Source organism: Drosophila sechellia, chromosome 2L (genome assembly GCF_004382195.2).
Source record: "Drosophila sechellia strain sech25 chromosome 2L, ASM438219v1, whole genome shotgun sequence".
NCBI lineage: Eukaryota > Metazoa > Arthropoda > Insecta > Diptera > Drosophilidae > Drosophila > Drosophila sechellia.
The window spans coordinates 3002223-3017821 of NC_045949.1; the positions used below are offsets into that span (position 1 = coordinate 3002223).

General features: G+C 51.0%; 2 protein-coding genes across 8 annotated transcripts in view; one reads left to right on the forward strand and one right to left on the reverse strand.

Moving 5' to 3' along the window:
• The first annotated feature begins 97 nt into the window (after positions 1-97).
• On the forward strand, positions 98-11671 carry LOC6613200 (fatty acid synthase). The gene is made up of 6 exons (XM_032727472.1): positions 98-417; positions 3091-3628; positions 3716-10443; positions 10508-10603; positions 10672-10815; positions 10877-11671. The coding sequence occupies exons 2-6, from the start codon at positions 3394-3396 to the stop codon at positions 10988-10990; spliced, it is 7317 nt and encodes a 2438-aa protein (XP_032583363.1). The 5' UTR covers positions 98-417; positions 3091-3393; the 3' UTR covers positions 10991-11671.
• A 149-nt stretch (positions 11672-11820) lies between these two features.
• Positions 11821-15599, reverse strand: part of LOC6613202 (filamin A-interacting protein 1-like) — a 70805-nt gene continuing 67026 nt past the window's right edge. For 6 of the 7 annotated variants that reach the window (XM_032727488.1, XM_032727498.1, XM_032727507.1 and 3 more), the window contains 3 exons: positions 15020-15215; positions 14274-14955; positions 11829-14180 (listed from right to left, as the gene is read on the reverse strand). In XM_032727488.1, the coding sequence (XP_032583379.1) occupies positions 13178-14180; positions 14274-14955; positions 15020-15215 (1881 nt within the window). In that variant the 3' untranslated portion in view covers positions 11829-13177. Of the gene's footprint in view, positions 14181-14273; positions 14956-15019; positions 15216-15599 lie in introns of all 7 variants that reach the window. The other variant, XM_032727481.1, reaches the window with a different exon arrangement.

Below are 15599 nucleotides of genomic sequence, written 5' to 3' on the forward strand. Positions count from 1 at the left end.
GCGCGGGAGAGAGCAGCGCAGCGTAAAGCTCTCCAAAAGCTCTTCTTGGAGGCGGCGGGCGTCATATAAAAAGGCCGGCGCTCACCTGATTCTCGCATTTCCGTTCGTCGCAGCAATCCTTCGTTGTCGTGGTTTTACAAGCCGGTACGCTACGTTTGAATCCCAAAGAACATAACTGTGTGTGGCAGAATAATTTGCAAAATATAATAGCTACTAACTAAGCTATTAACGGCAGCTAACGGAGAACTTCGAGTCGATAGCAATTTCAGTTTCTGGATTATAACGGTTTTCCCACTCAGTCAGGACCAACTGTAAAGGAACACCCTCGAATCCGAATTCGAATCCTCCGCGCAGCTCTCCGCCCGCTCCACTCCAAGAACTCGAAAAACAGCTGTCGAGGAATCGCCTGATTTCTAGGTATGTACAAAAAATGGCAGTCGCAGGAATAAAACAGCCCCTGTTCGAATGTGTGTGTGAGCGCTGGTGTGCTGAAGAGAAAATGAAAACGAATTTTCGCTGGACAAAAAGTGAATTGCTAACGAAACAAAATAAGAAAAAAGCAGAAACAACGGAAAAGTGTGAAAAAAATAGGAGAAAAATGGTTAGATCGAGCGTCTCCAAGTGATCATTCGTCAAGTCGGCTAAAAATACGAATTACTAAGCTCGCACTTGCCCTCCAGTGGTTTTGACCTTTAGGACCCTTAGAAGCGTTGTTCTACTACTCCAAACGCCCCCCAAAACAGCCGTTCCTGCTGCGCTGAGACACCAAATTACACGCTAATTGCAAGTTGTGGGGGCGGCGGTGTGGGGAAGTCCAAGTCCCAGTCTCCTCGCGTCTGCCGTTATAAGAAGTGCTCCATATAGTAGGGGCTTCGCGATAGGGTTTCCCTTTCTAATTGCCACGCAGGAGCTGGTTTATTTCTACGATTTCCTTGGCAGACAACGTTATAGTCCTTTTGCAGTTCGGAAATCCTTGCTAAATATTCCCATGAAAATAAGTCCGGTGCCATTTTTGCGACAAACCAAAACCTTCTGATATGACAAATCCAACAATTTTCCGGTTGCGTGTGCCATTTTCATTATTTTACAACCATGCTAACTGCACAGCCATTAAGACAGTTACTAAAAATGAAATTTTAAATTGCTTTTAATACGAAAATAGGGCTAACTCTCTGCGTATTTAGTTAAAGACAAGCAAACAAACAAATATTATAAATTTTACTGTAATTACATTTGAAATTGCAGTAATAAATGTTGCAATAACAATAAGTTGTTTGCTTAAATACAAAATCAAATGCAAAACTTAAGCACCTAAAGTAAAATACTTCTCAGAAACTGCTTAGCTCTACTAGCTGAATACCCAAAAAGTTGAGAGTGAGTTATCAAGCGATCGCTTTGCATAAAACAACAACAACCAGCAGCAACTCATAAAGGCGGCCACACTCCCCAATTCCGCAGCCAAAAACAAACAAGAATCGTGCGATTGTGTGATTGGAAAATTTCGAGTGTCTGGCTAATCTTTATCGGCTAATAGAGTCGTCGCTTCCTCAAGAACACGCGTCCGCCGGCGATCAAACATTTCCGATCCAGGTGCATAGTCGTATGAGTAGGCAGCGGTGCCTTATCACTCTTATCACCACCAGGGCGTTTCGGAATCGCCCCATGGCCCAGTCCCAGTCAGAGGCGTTATCATCTTGTTCATGAACTGGAAGCGTCACAGCCAGATTCGATGTGCTGGGCTGGGGGATGTGGGTTTCGGGCGGGGGCTGTGCTGACGCGTACAGCAGTACTTTGGGCCCCAATCGATGGCTGCGGGAATGGAGCCGAGTGCATAAACAAACACTGTTTAGAGTGGAAAGGGGAGGGAGCTATGTTTGTCGCCCGTGTTTACATATCCAATGACGCAACTTTCGCAATATGGCCTGATGATGGATGGATCGATTGGGGGCGGGGGCCATCGATAAATCAATATACGCGCGTTCAATTGCTGTAAAAGGATAGTTCTCACCATCGGATTGCAAGTTTATTCACCGGTAGATCAACCGATCTGGAGAGACTATGAAAATAATACTTCAATGAACTTGAGAAATCACGCCACCTTATCTCACTAAACAAATGGTACACGCGTCGAGCTCGTGTGTCTGTGTGTGTGTGTATGTACACATACATGGCGGTGGGGACTTTTGGGGAAGCGACTTGACTATACGCCGCTCTCTTTGGCACCCACCTCCGATTCGGATGCCGATTACAATAGCAAAACATAAACATAAAGTCTGGCCGAGCCAACGGCCATTCGATAGATAAGCTTGCTGATTCGCCCGATTTTTACCGGCAATTTGTAGTAGCTACACGCGGAGAAAAAGGGTTATCATGGTTCCTGTAAATGTATACCTTCATGATCAATAACATTTGAATTCCAAAGAAACTACGTCTGCACGATTCGTATTTCATTTTGTTCTGAGTGTACTGTTTATTTGTGCTGTGTTGCTGACCGCTCATGTTCTCGTTCTTCCTCTTCTAACGACGCTTTCGGCTTCCCCAGATTTCAGATTAAAGCGACTCCGCCAGCTCCGCTCATTATATAGTTTCCCTTCTTTTGTTGAATCATTCGATTTCGCACATCGTACGAGTTTCTCGGCGAATAAGAAAGCAGCTTGCCGTTCGCTGTCGCTCGGTGTGAGTGTGTGCGGCCTATGTAACGCGAATGGTGTTGCACTGTTAACGCGACTGCCACAAGTTGCTGTTAACTGTCAGCCCAGTCGCTGGCTTCAAAGGGGCAAGCCGCCCATAACAAATAATGCCGTGTGCCGGTATATGCGCGGTCAAAGCTCCGCCGGCGCGGCATCACCTGATTTGCAATTTCTACACCAACTTTCCACCAGCTGAACATTAAAACAAAAAAACCAATTGCCCGGCATCCCGCTCCAGAGAGCGAAAGCTCTGCGCTTGCGGGTGGCGAAGAGCTTTTGCTTAACAGCGAGGGGTGGCAGACAAGTTGCAGATTTGGCAGAATGATCACAGTTTTAAAATATTTAATACACGAAATGACTTATTCTTACGAGACTTTCGCGTCCCCTTCTCCAATTGCAGCCCCTACAACTAAAACTGTTGCAAGCCGTGGACCAGCCGCATCCTGTTGCTTTCAAGCCCAACAATTGCAGCAACCATCTCCCCCAACATTCACCCAGTACCCAGAACAACGGAAAGAGCGCTCGCGCCAATCGCCGTCGACGCCGCAGACGCAACAAGCAGCAGCAGAATTCGCAGCAACCTGACGCCTTCCGGGATACCGACGCGCAGCTAACACCGAGCACCTCCTCGTCCACCCCGCACTCTGCACCCAACGATAGACAGGACCACCTAAACTCCCAATTCAACCCCAAACCTATCAATATGCCCGCCCGATTCGCCGAGGAAGTCATTACCGCTGAGCCCGCACAGCGTGCCGCCCCCCAATTGGACCTGGGTGGTGGTCACTATGTGCCCCGCCAGCAGCACCTCAACGATGAGATCGCCATCACCGGTTTCTCTGGCCGTCTGCCGGAGAGCTCCACCATCGAGGAGTTCAAGCAGAACCTTTTCGACGGCGTCGACATGGTCAACGATGATCCCCGCCGTTGGGAGCGTGGTAAGATCAACTACCAATGCACTTCTCATGAAGAATAGCATTCTTTTGAGTAGTGACTAACTAATGGGTTTACAACCTTCGTTTCAGGTCTGTATGGACTTCCCGACAGGATTGGTAAGCTCAAGGAGAGCGATCTGGAGAACTTCGACCAGCAGTTCTTCGGTGTGCACCAAAAGCAGGCTGAGTGTATGGACCCACTGCTGCGCATGCTGCTCGAGCTCACCCATGAAGCTATCATTGACGCTGGCCTAAACCCAAGTGATCTGCGCGGTTCCCGCACTGGTGTCTACATCGGTGTGTCCAACTCGGAGACTGAGCAGCACTGGTGCAGCGATGCCGACCGTGTGAACGGCTACGGCTTGACAGGATGTGCCCGTGCCATGTTTGCCAACCGCATCTCCTTCACCTTTGATTTCAAGGGACCCAGCTACAGCATTGACACCGCTTGCTCCAGTTCTCTTTACGCCTTGGAACAGGCTTTCTCCGATATGCGCGAAGGAAAGGTCGACAACGCCCTGGTCGCCGGAGCTGGACTGATCCTCAAGCCCACCATGTCGCTGCAGTTCAAGCGATTGAACATGTTGAGCCCGGACGGCAGCTGCAAGGCCTTCGATGAGTCTGGCAATGGATACGTCCGTTCCGATGGATGTGTGGTGCTGCTCCTGCAGCGCACCTCGGCGGCCAGGCGTGTGTATGCCTCCATCCTCAATGTGCGCACCAATACGGATGGTTTCAAGGAGCAAGGCATCACCTATCCTATTGGCAAGATGCAAAATCGTCTGATCCGCGAAACCTACGAAGAGATTGGTCTTAACCCCGCCGATGTGGTTTACGTAGAGGCCCACGGTACCGGAACCAAGGTGGGCGATCCCCAGGAGGTGAACTCCATCACTGACTTCTTCTGCAAGGACCGTACGACCCCTCTGTTGATTGGATCGGTCAAGTCCAACATGGGTCACTCGGAGCCCGCTTCCGGTGTCTGCTCGGTGGCCAAGATCCTGATCGCCATGGAGGAGGGCGTCATTCCCGGTAACTTGCACTACAACAAGCCGAACCCCGATCTTTATGGACTCGTTGATGGACGTCTTAAGGTGGTCGACAGGAATCTGCCTTGGAACGGTGGCATCATCGGCCTGAACTCGTTTGGTTTCGGAGGAGCCAACGCCCACGTTATCCTCAAGTCGAACCCCAAGCCCAAGGCTTTGACCCCCAAGGATGGAGCACTGAAAGTGGTCCTCGCCTCAGGACGCACCTTTGAGGCTGTGGAGCAGTTGCTCGAGTCCGCCTCTACTAACGCCGATGATGATGAGTACCTGCAACTGATCAACGAGATTCACTCAAAGGCTATTCCGAATCACTTCTTCCGTGGCTACGGAGTGGTGAGCAGCAAGGGCACCCACCAGCGTGAGGTGATCGAGTCCAACGACGATAAGCGTCCTATTTGGTACATCTACTCCGGCATGGGCAGCCAGTGGGCTAGCATGGCCAAGGATCTGATGCAGATCGAGGCCTTCGCCAAGACCATTCAGAGATGTGCCGATGTCCTAAAGCCCGAGGGAGTGGATCTAATCGATGTCCTGACCCGTTCCACGGACAAGAGCTTCGAAAACATTCTGAACTCTTTCATCTCGATTGCTGCCATGCAGGTGGCTCTTACCGATTTGCTCAGCTCGCTGGGCATCCACCCCGACGGAATTGTCGGACACTCGGTGGGAGAGCTTGGATGCGCCTACGCCGATGGCTGCTTCACCCCGGAGCAGACCGTACTGGCTGCTTACTGGCGAGGAAAGAGCATTCTGGATACCCAACTGGCCAAGGGCAAGATGGCAGCTGTGGGATTGAGCTGGGAAGATGCACACAGCCGTGTGCCCAGCGATTGCTTCCCTGTGTGCCACAACAGCGAGGACAACTGCACCATCTCTGGCCCGGAGGCTTCCATCGAGGCTCTGGTCGCTAAACTGAATGCGGAGGGAGTGTTCGCCAAGGCAGTGAACTCATCCGGCTACGCTTTCCACAGCAAGTACATTGCTGAGGCTGGACCCAAACTACGTAAGAGCCTGGAGAAGATCATTCCCAACGCTAAGAACCGTACCGCCCGCTGGATCAGTACCAGCATCCCAGAATCCGCTTGGAACACACCGGTGGCCAAGCAATCCTCGGCCGCCTACCACGTGAACAATCTGCTGTCGCCGGTGCTCTTCCACGAGGCCCTTCAGCACGTTCCCAAAAACGCCATTTCCGTGGAGATCGCTCCCCATGGCCTGCTCCAGGCTATCCTCAAGCGCGCCCTGGGTCCAGATGCCACCAATCTGAGCTTGGTGAAGCGCGGCCACGAGAACAACGTTGAGTTCTTCCTCACCAATGTGGGCAAACTCTTCGCAGCCGGAGCCCAACCTCAGGTACTTACTCTAGTGCGTCCTATTAGCTACCCGGTGGGTCGTGGAACCCCCATGTTGAACTCCAAGGTCGGATGGGACCACACCCAGAAGTGGCTGGTGGCCAAGTTCGGCAAGGAAACTTCTTCTGGTGAGACCATCGTGGAAGTCGATCTCTCAAAGGAGGATGATGCTTTCCTGGCGGGACACACTATCGACGGACGTATCCTCTTCCCGGCCACTGGCTACATGACTCTGGCTTGGCAGACATTCGCTAAGATGCAGGGAAGTGAGTTCCACAAGACCCCGGTGGTAATGGAGAACCTCGTATTCCACCGCGCCACTATTCTTAACAAGAACGCAGTGGTCAAGTTTGGCATTAACTTCTTCGATGGAACTGGCGCTTTTGAGATTTGCGAGAGCGGTAGCTTGGCGGTTTCTGGAAAAATCACCATTCCCGAGTCTATTGACAACGAGGAACTGCCCCTGGAGGAGCAAACTCCCAGCGCTGTTGCCAAGGAGCTAGGCACCAACGATGTCTACAAGGAGCTGCGCCTCCGAGGCTACGACTATGCTGGAATTTTCCGCGGCATTGTTCGTTCCGACACGGTGGCCTCCACTGGAAAGCTTCAGTGGGTGGACAACTGGATTAGCTTCATGGACACCATGTTGCAGTTCAGTATCTTGAGCAAGAACCTTCGTGAGCTGTACCTGCCCACTCGCATCGAGCGAGCGGTGATTAATCCCGCCAAGCACTTTGAATTGCTGAGCGCCCTCACCAAGGAGGAACAGGTTGAGACTGGACTACCTGTGCAGTGGTACAGCGACATTAACGTGATCAAGAGTGCGGGCGTGGAGCTGCGCGGTCTAAAGGCCAATCTCGCGCAGCGTCGTCCTGGCACACAGGCACCTCCCACTCTGGAGCGCTACCAGTTTGTGCCCAACATCAACACCACGGATCTGAACGAGAACTCTGAGAAGGCTCGCCTGCACGCCTTGGATGTGGCCATCCAGGTGATCATCGAGAACTCCAGCGGGGCCGTCAAGCTAAAGGGCGTGGAACTGGCCAACGGACGCAACCCCGACGTGTTGGTTGCCAACCGCCTGCTGCAAATTATCGAGGGTGAGCCCGTGCTCACTGGTGATGTGGCTGTGGTCACCTCGAACAACAATGAGGAGACCATAACCGCTGCCCTAGGAGATTCTGGAGTTCGAGTGGTGTCCAAGGACGTGCTGAAGGAACCGGTAGAGCAGAACTGTCACTTCGTCTTTGGCATCGATGTCCTTTCCCGACCGGACACCAAGACCCTGGAGAACTCAATCGCCAGCATTCGCGAGAACGGTTTCCTGATCCTTGAGGAGACGCTGCCCACTTACACCAAGACAGGCCGTGCCCTGCTGACCAAATTTGGATTCGTCGCCGTTCAGGAACAGAGTCTAGGAGTCACCCGTGTCCTGGTCCTCGCCCGCAAGGCTGTTGATCTGAAAACCCGCAAGTCCGTTGTGGTTGTGGCCACCGAGCAGAACTTCAACTGGGTGGATGACTTGAAGGCCGCTCTGGCTACTGCTGCCACGGAGGAGCAGTATGTATACGTGGTTTGCCAGGGAGAGGAATTGTTTGGAGCCGTGGGTCTGATGACCTGCATAAAGAACGAGAATGGCGGCAAACTGGCTCGCCTGGTCTTCGTGCAAGATGCCAAGGCTGAGAAGTTCTCCCTTACATCTACCCTGTACCGCCAGCAGCTGGAGAAGGACCTCATCTCGAACGTGCTGAAGAACGGCGCTTGGGGCACTTTCCGTCACCTGAAACTGGAGACCCAGCAGGCCACACTCCAAGTGGAGCACGCCTATGTAAACGCTCTGGTCAAGGGTGATCTTGCTTCGCTCAAGTGGATCGAGGCTGCCCAGGCGGATACCGCTGCAACTGTCGACAAGAACCTGGAAACTTGCACCGTCTACTATGCGCCCATCAACTTCCGTGACGTTATGTTGACCTCTGGTAAGCTGGCCGCGGATGCCTTGCCTGGAGATCTGGCTGAGCAAGATTGTGTGCTGGGTCTGGAGTTCGCTGGACGCGATACCCAGGGTCGTCGTGTAATGGCCATGGTGCCGGCCAAATCACTGGCTACCACCTGCGTGGCCAGCAAGCGCATGATGTGGCAAATCCCTGAGAAGTGGACCATGGAAGAGGCTTCGACCGTACCTTGCGTATACTCCACCGTCTACTACGCTCTGGTTGTGCGAGGACAGATGAAGAAGGGTGAGAAGATCCTTATTCACGCTGGCTCCGGAGGAGTTGGTCAGGCGGCAATCTCTGTGGCTCTGGCCCATGGATTGACCGTGTTCACCACGGTGGGCAGCAAGGAAAAGCGCGAGTTCCTGCTGAAGCGATTCCCCAAGCTGCAGGAGCGTAACATCGGCAACTCCCGAGACACCTCCTTCGAGCAGTTGGTCCTGCGCGAGACCAAGGGACGCGGAGTCGATCTGGTGCTGAACTCGCTCTCTGAGGAGAAATTGCAGGCTTCGATCCGCTGCCTGGGTCTGAATGGACGCTTCCTGGAGATTGGCAAGTTCGATTTAAGCAACAACAGCCCACTCGGAATGTCCGTTTTCCTCAAGAACACCTCCTTCCACGGCATTTTGCTTGACAGTGTGATGGAGGGCGAGGAGGAGATGCAAAACCAGGTTGTCTCCCTGGTCGCTGAGGGCATCAAGACCGGAGCCGTTGTACCCCTTCCCACCTCGGTGTTCAACGACCAGCAGGTGGAGCAGGCCTTCCGTTTCATGGCCTCTGGCAAGCACATCGGCAAGGTAGTGATCAAGGTGCGTGATGAGGAGGCAGGCAAGAAGGCACTGCAGCCCAAGCCGCGCCTGATCAACGCCATTCCACGCACCTACATGCACCCGGAGAAGAGTTACATCCTGGTTGGAGGTCTTGGAGGATTCGGTCTGGAGCTGACCAACTGGTTGGTGACGCGTGGAGCCCGCTACATTGTGCTGACCTCTCGTTCCGGAGTTAAGACCGGCTACCAGGGTCTGATGATCCGTCGCTGGCAGGAACGTGGCGTCAAGGTGGTGATTGACACCAGTGATGTGACCACCGCTGCTGGAGCCAAAAAGCTGCTGGAGAACAGCAACAAACTGGCTTTGGTCGGAGGTATCTTCAACCTGGCCGCTGTTCTCCGCGATGCTTTGATCGAGGATCAGACCGCCAAGGACTTCAAGACAGTGGCTGATCCCAAGGTGACGGCCACCAAGTACCTGGATCAGTTCTCTCGCGCTATCTGCACAGAGCTGGACTACTTCATCTGCTTCTCCAGTGTTTCCTGCGGTCGTGGTAATATTGGTCAGACCAACTACGGATTGGCCAACTCCGCAATGGAGCGAATTTGCGAGCAGCGCCAGGTGAGCGGTTTCCCAGGCACCGCCATTCAGTGGGGAGCCATCGGAGACACCGGTCTAGTACTGGAGAACTTGGGTGACAACGACACCGTGATTGGAGGAACCCTGCCCCAGAGGATGCCCTCTTGCCTGCAGACCATCGACCTGTTCCTGCAACAGCCCCATCCCGTGGTTGCCTCCATGGTTGTGGCCGAGAAGCGCAAGTCGGATCAGTCGGCTGGAGTCAGCCTAATTGCCACCATTGCCAACATCCTTGGTCTCCGGGACACCAAGAATATCCAGGACGGAGCATCACTTGCTGATCTCGGAATGGACTCCCTGATGAGCGCTGAGATCAAACAGACATTGGAGCGAAACTTTGACATTGTTCTGTCCGCCCAGGAGATCCGTCAGCTCACCTTCGGAGCCCTCAAGGCCATGGATGGTGGCGCTGATGTCAAGCCAGCCGCAGCTGCTCCCGCAGCCGCCGCTGGAGTCCCAGAGGCAAACATTACCTCTGTTGGATCCTCGCGCACAGCTAGTCCCTTGGGCGATGGAACGCAGGTGGTGTTCACCACGTCCCTCATTCCCACCGAGGCAATTGTTCAACTGGACACAAAGGCACCTGCAAACAGCAAACAGAGCCCCATCTTCTTCATTTCCCCGATCGAGGGCTTCGCCTCCGCACTGGAGCCGCTGGCCAAGCGATTGGAGGTGCCCGCCTATGGACTGCAGTTCACAGAAGCCGTGCCCTCCGATTCTCTGGAATCAGCAGCCAAGTTCTTCATCAAGCAACTGCGCACCGTCCAGCCAAAGGGTCCCTACAAACTAGCAGGATACTCCTTCGGCTGCCTGCTCACCTACGTGATGGCCGGTATTTTGGAAGAGACCAACGAGGTGGCCAATGTGATCATGTTGGACGGAGCCCCAAGCTACGTCAACTGGTACACGAGCAGCTTCAAGCAGCGTTACACTGATGGCACCAACGCCGATAACGACAACCAGAGCTACGGCTTGGCCTACTTTGGAATCGTGCTGGCCAACATTGACTACAAAGCGGTAAGTAGCTGCATTAAATTTAGCCATAGTTCGAATTGTAATTAAAAATTCATTTTTTATACAGCTGGTGCGTCTGCTAATAGTGATCCCCACATGGGAGGAGAAACTCGAGAGGTTCGCTGAGCTGATGAGCAATGAGATAACACAGCCCGTGGAAACGGTAAGAGCACAGAGACTCCTCCAAAGATAGATCACAACTTACTAAACGATTTGTACGCCAACTTGCAGATCAAGAAATCCGCCACTCTGTTCTACAAGAAACTGGAGCTGGCCGATGGCTACCAGCCTACTCTGAAGCTCAAGACGAACGTGACCTTGGTCAAGCCCACAGATAACTCTGCCAAGCTGGACGAGGACTATCGCCTTAAGGAGGTGAGTTTCAACATAACCCAAAATAAACACGCAAATTCTAAATGGTTATTCATATTCTTAGGTCTGCACAAAGCCCGTGGAAGTACACACTGTTGAGGGCAACCACCGCACCTTCCTCATCGAGGATCAGTCCCTGAAGACCATCCAGAGCATACTGAAGCGTCTGTTTAACTAAGCTAGAAAGAGGATTAGAATAAGAGTTGTGGATGTGGCATAGTACAACACCCACACGATCATCACCCTCTCACCGTCACTCACACCCAATACTCGGGTTCTATGCACCATGTGGAACCACGGAACACATCGACACCTAGTTAGCATACTTAGTGAATGAATTTACGTTGTTGAGCTGCAAGGAATGGCTCGCCCCATCCCAGTTACGCACAGCTAGAAGAGATAAGTCAACAGATTGGATTTGCGTCGATCGGCTTGAATCTGCCTAACTGCTGTCTTGCAGGGCTGTAGGCTTCGGTCCAAAATTTAGTCTACAGTCACTGCGATTCCGGGCAGTTGAAATGATGCAAGATGAGAGGCCCAGTCCATAACACTTAACGCTTTGTGCACCGTACAATTCAGTACCCGACATTCCTTGAGAGCTGGACGGCACCAGACGTCCCAACTTACCAAATATATCTTTTATGCTCTATCTATAATGTATGTCGCATATTATAGTTTTATTGCCTAGTTGTAAGCCTACAGTTTGTAGTCGCGCATGTAATGAATTTCATTCCTCGAACTAACCCAAGAAGGAGACTCAACATTCGTTATCTCTCTTGATGTATAAAATAATCGCCCAAAAATTATCACTCATGAATATTGTGGATATTAAAATTACACCATACTAAAAAATAAAAAATGCTGTTTTATTTATTTGTACAAGATGGGCAGGGTCCTCGTTTTAGCAAAATTCCAAAGTTGAGCAGTGAGATGAAAACTTATAGTAGATGATTTAAATGGTTCTGGTCCATTCCCAATACCCGAAAATATAAAAAAATGTATGCATTTTGAAACAATTACTTATTTATTTAAGGGTTTTGAATTTATTTAGCAAAAAATATTTATAGTGATTTTTTAACTGTACCTTTTTACTTATTTTCTCTTGCAACTTATTTTCTGACAGTTTTCGCACCGTCTCTTACATAATATTCATTTTGATGGGTGCCGGGAGCTCTTAATATCTCACACATAATAAAAATAACATACTTAAAAGTTAATGACAATGCCGCATATTACAAAGTTAACGTATCCTGAACCTATACATATAAAACTCGCATATTTCGGACACAATTCAATGATAACAAAATAAAAACGTAACATAAACTAATGTAGTTAGGCTAGAACTAATATATAACTCATTCCGTACGAACTAAGTGATTTCAATTTCTTGCATTTGTTTAACGCTTTCATAAGGCATTAAAGACTAAATAATAAATACATACATATATAAAACACAAATTAAAGCTTAGCTCGGTCGGCGATGCAGCTTCAGACCTCTGACACTCTAATTGGTACATTACAATATAGGCGTGGCAGGGGGCGGATACCTCCCTGGTCCACAAATAGCGGGCATTAGGTTTTCAATTAAGGACATCGAGTGAGTGGTATATTTGAGCTGAAGAGAGGTTAGTATCTGGGTTGGATCGAGTAACATGTTCGACATCGGCGATTGCGAGTTGCGGTTAGAGTACAATATCAATATCGCTAGTCATACAAATACTTATAGTGTGTGGTATAGTAATAAGTTTGTTGGTTTTACGCAAATATTCATACTGCTTCATCTAAATGCTCTACCCATTACTGATTTCTGTGTAGTTTGAAACTGTTCTAAATACGCAGCTATACGCTCTAAACTTGGTTGTGGCTTCGATCCTCGTCCGCGCCCATTTAAAAAAGTACATCCCTCGTTTATGTTTTTCAATTCCCCCCAGTTGCTGTGACGGCTCCGCTTGCTGTGCTCGACTAATTGTTAGATTATTATTATATTTCATGAGCGCCTTCTATGAGCTACCATACTGCTAAATGCAATTATTTACACAATCATTTCAGTTAAGAACGTACGAATTAGCATTATATATTTTTGTGTATCTTTATAAGTTTATGTACGGGGTCTATAGAAGTGAAAACGCTAAGCTATGCTTCCGACTATGACTTCCACCTTCGCCGCAAGTGCCGACTCTAACTGCCTCATTATTTTGTTTTACAAATTGGTTTTAGCGCTTTAGAAGCTATCATCGCTGTCGCTGTGCTCCGGCTGCTCCTCGCCCACGATCAGCTCATCGTGATCCTCCTCAATGTCCTCGCTCTCATAAGCCTCTTCAGCCGCCTCGGCGATCTGGTCGACGTGCTCCTCGTAGGCAGCATGTCATGCCAGTCCGTTGGCATCGGCGGCGTCTTCTGACCAGCTTACCTCCATGGGGGTGCAGGGCAGAGCCTCCTCGATGGACATGCGGGATGGTGGTTGCTTTGGCCTCTTGGATAGGGACCCACCCGATGCGGTGCTGGAGGCAGAAGAGCTGCGCATTATGTCCTCGGATGAGGCCGAACAGCTCTCGTCCTCCGAGTTAGCACCGGAGACCATGGCCTCGCCGGCGGACTCCTGGATTTCCTGGAACTTCTTTGCCTCGCTGGACATTAGCTTCATGGTGGAGCTGCGCGGACGCATCTCTATTCCCGGCGCTTGTGGTGAACTAGAGCACAGGGGAATATCCTCGGGCCAGTCGGCCAGATTCAACTCGTCTTGTGGCTTCTTCCTTTGGCCAGACGATTCGCACACAGCCGGACTGGTGGCGGACGCTTTGATGCACATCGATTTGGAGCGAGCCCGGGACAAAGGACGACCCTCTGACTCCCCGGAATTACAGCTGCTTCTCAGAAGGGTCGTGGCCGACATGCTCTGGCTAAGGGGATTAGGATGAGCGGGGGAAGAGCCGCCATTTGTGGCCGTCCCATTGGAGTGGCCATTGCTTGTCAATGTCTGTCGCCGCTGGATGGGGCACCGCTCGTTGTTGCTTCGCAGTGACCCCGCCCTGCGCACGATCTTTGAAGTGTTACCCTTGAACGACTCATCTTCGATCTCTAGCGTCCAGCTGACGGAATCATTCCGTTCAATCATTCCCTTCATCACTGGGGAAGTGGGCGAGGAGCTGGTCACGGCGATCTCCAGGCCACTGCGACCCAGGCTGCATCGGCTGTTATCGTGGGAACCAGTGGAAAGATCTAGCAACTTTGACTCAGCCGACTGGAGCTGCAATGATCTCTGCTTAAGGTGGTACTGCAGCTCCTCTTTGTCATACGTCAGCCGCGTGCGTTTAATGCTCTCGTACTTGTAGGCCTTCTGAAGTTCCTCCATCTTTTGCTGGATTTCCCTGGAAGAGATCAAGTGTGGGTTAGTTTTGACTCAAGTGAAGGTGTATTGGAGATTTTTATAAATGCAAAAGTAAAAACATCTTGCTACTTACTTCTCCTTTTCGGTCTTGGCCTCCAGTTCGGTGCGCATCATCTCGTTTTGCGCCTCCAAAAGAGCCACGCGGTTACTAAGTTTGAGCCGCTCCTCGCTTTCATGAATCAGATCCGCCTTGGCCTTGCTGAGGGCGGAAATCTCCGCCTGTTTGAGCTCAAGCACACAGCGCAAGCTGTCGGCCTCGCTGGTCAAGCGGTTGAGTTCGGCGGACGCGTTGTCCGGCAGACTGGCGCAGGGGCTGCGGCGCTGTGAGGATATGCGCAGCACAGAGATTTCGTCCTGGGACAACGCCAGCCGGTCCCTCAAGTCGCGTTCGTTGTGCTCCTTGTTGGCCTTCAGGGTGTTTAGCTCCTTGGTGAGACTCTTTACCCGGTCGATCAGATCCTGCTCCCGTTGATTGGCCTCGGCCAGCCGGGCGGCGTGAATGTTCTCCTTGCGGATCAGCTCCTCGCGGTGTCCCTGCTCATCGGTCTCCACCTGCTGAAGACGTGTCTGCAGCTCCTGGATCTTCTGCTCGGCAGTGCGCAGATGTTCCTGCTTTAGTGCAAGTTTGTGGGAGATCTCCATTCTGTAGGCCTCCTGCGCCTGTTTGCTCTCCTCGTCCTTGGCACGCAGTTGGGACTCTAGTTCGCAGAACTTTAGCTTGGCACGCAATTGCACCTCCAATATTTTCTCTTCAGCTGAAAAGCAGAAGGGAATTTATTAGCTACCATTCATAGCAGCATAAAGAATCAAAGTACCCACCTTGCTTCAGTTCAGTGCGATACAGATATTCCTTCTCCTGCTGCCGCTGAGTCCACTCTAGGCCCTTGTCCTCTAGATCCTCGCGTAGTCGCTCGCAATCCTTTTGCGTATGTTGTAGCAGCAATATAGTCTTCTCCAGCCTTTCCTTGGTCTGGGCGCATTGATGTTTGGTCTCCTTGCAGGCAAACGCATCCAGCTGTAATCCCAAAAAGAAACAAACAGCCACGGTTAGAGTCGCTATAAATCCAGCTATAAACTCGGCGTCCTTGCAGGTAGCCTCTTTGGGTAATTAAAAAGAAATTTCCATTTCGATCTCAAGAGTTTGCGCGGAAGTCGAACAAAGGCAAATTGCTGAGTGGCAATGTCGCGGAGACAATGTCTCTGAGCCAGGGAATTTCCGCGGCAAGACAATGGCTTGAGGGTCTCGTTCGAGAGGTTCGTATCGTGGCCAAAGGTTGCAGGGAAAATCCCACTCAATAAATTTCTACAACTTTCATTTAATGGATGTAGTGATTTTCCATTTCTTGAAGATCATACTTTATGTGCAAAAGTTGGATACATTTTTGGTGTCCACTTTGTG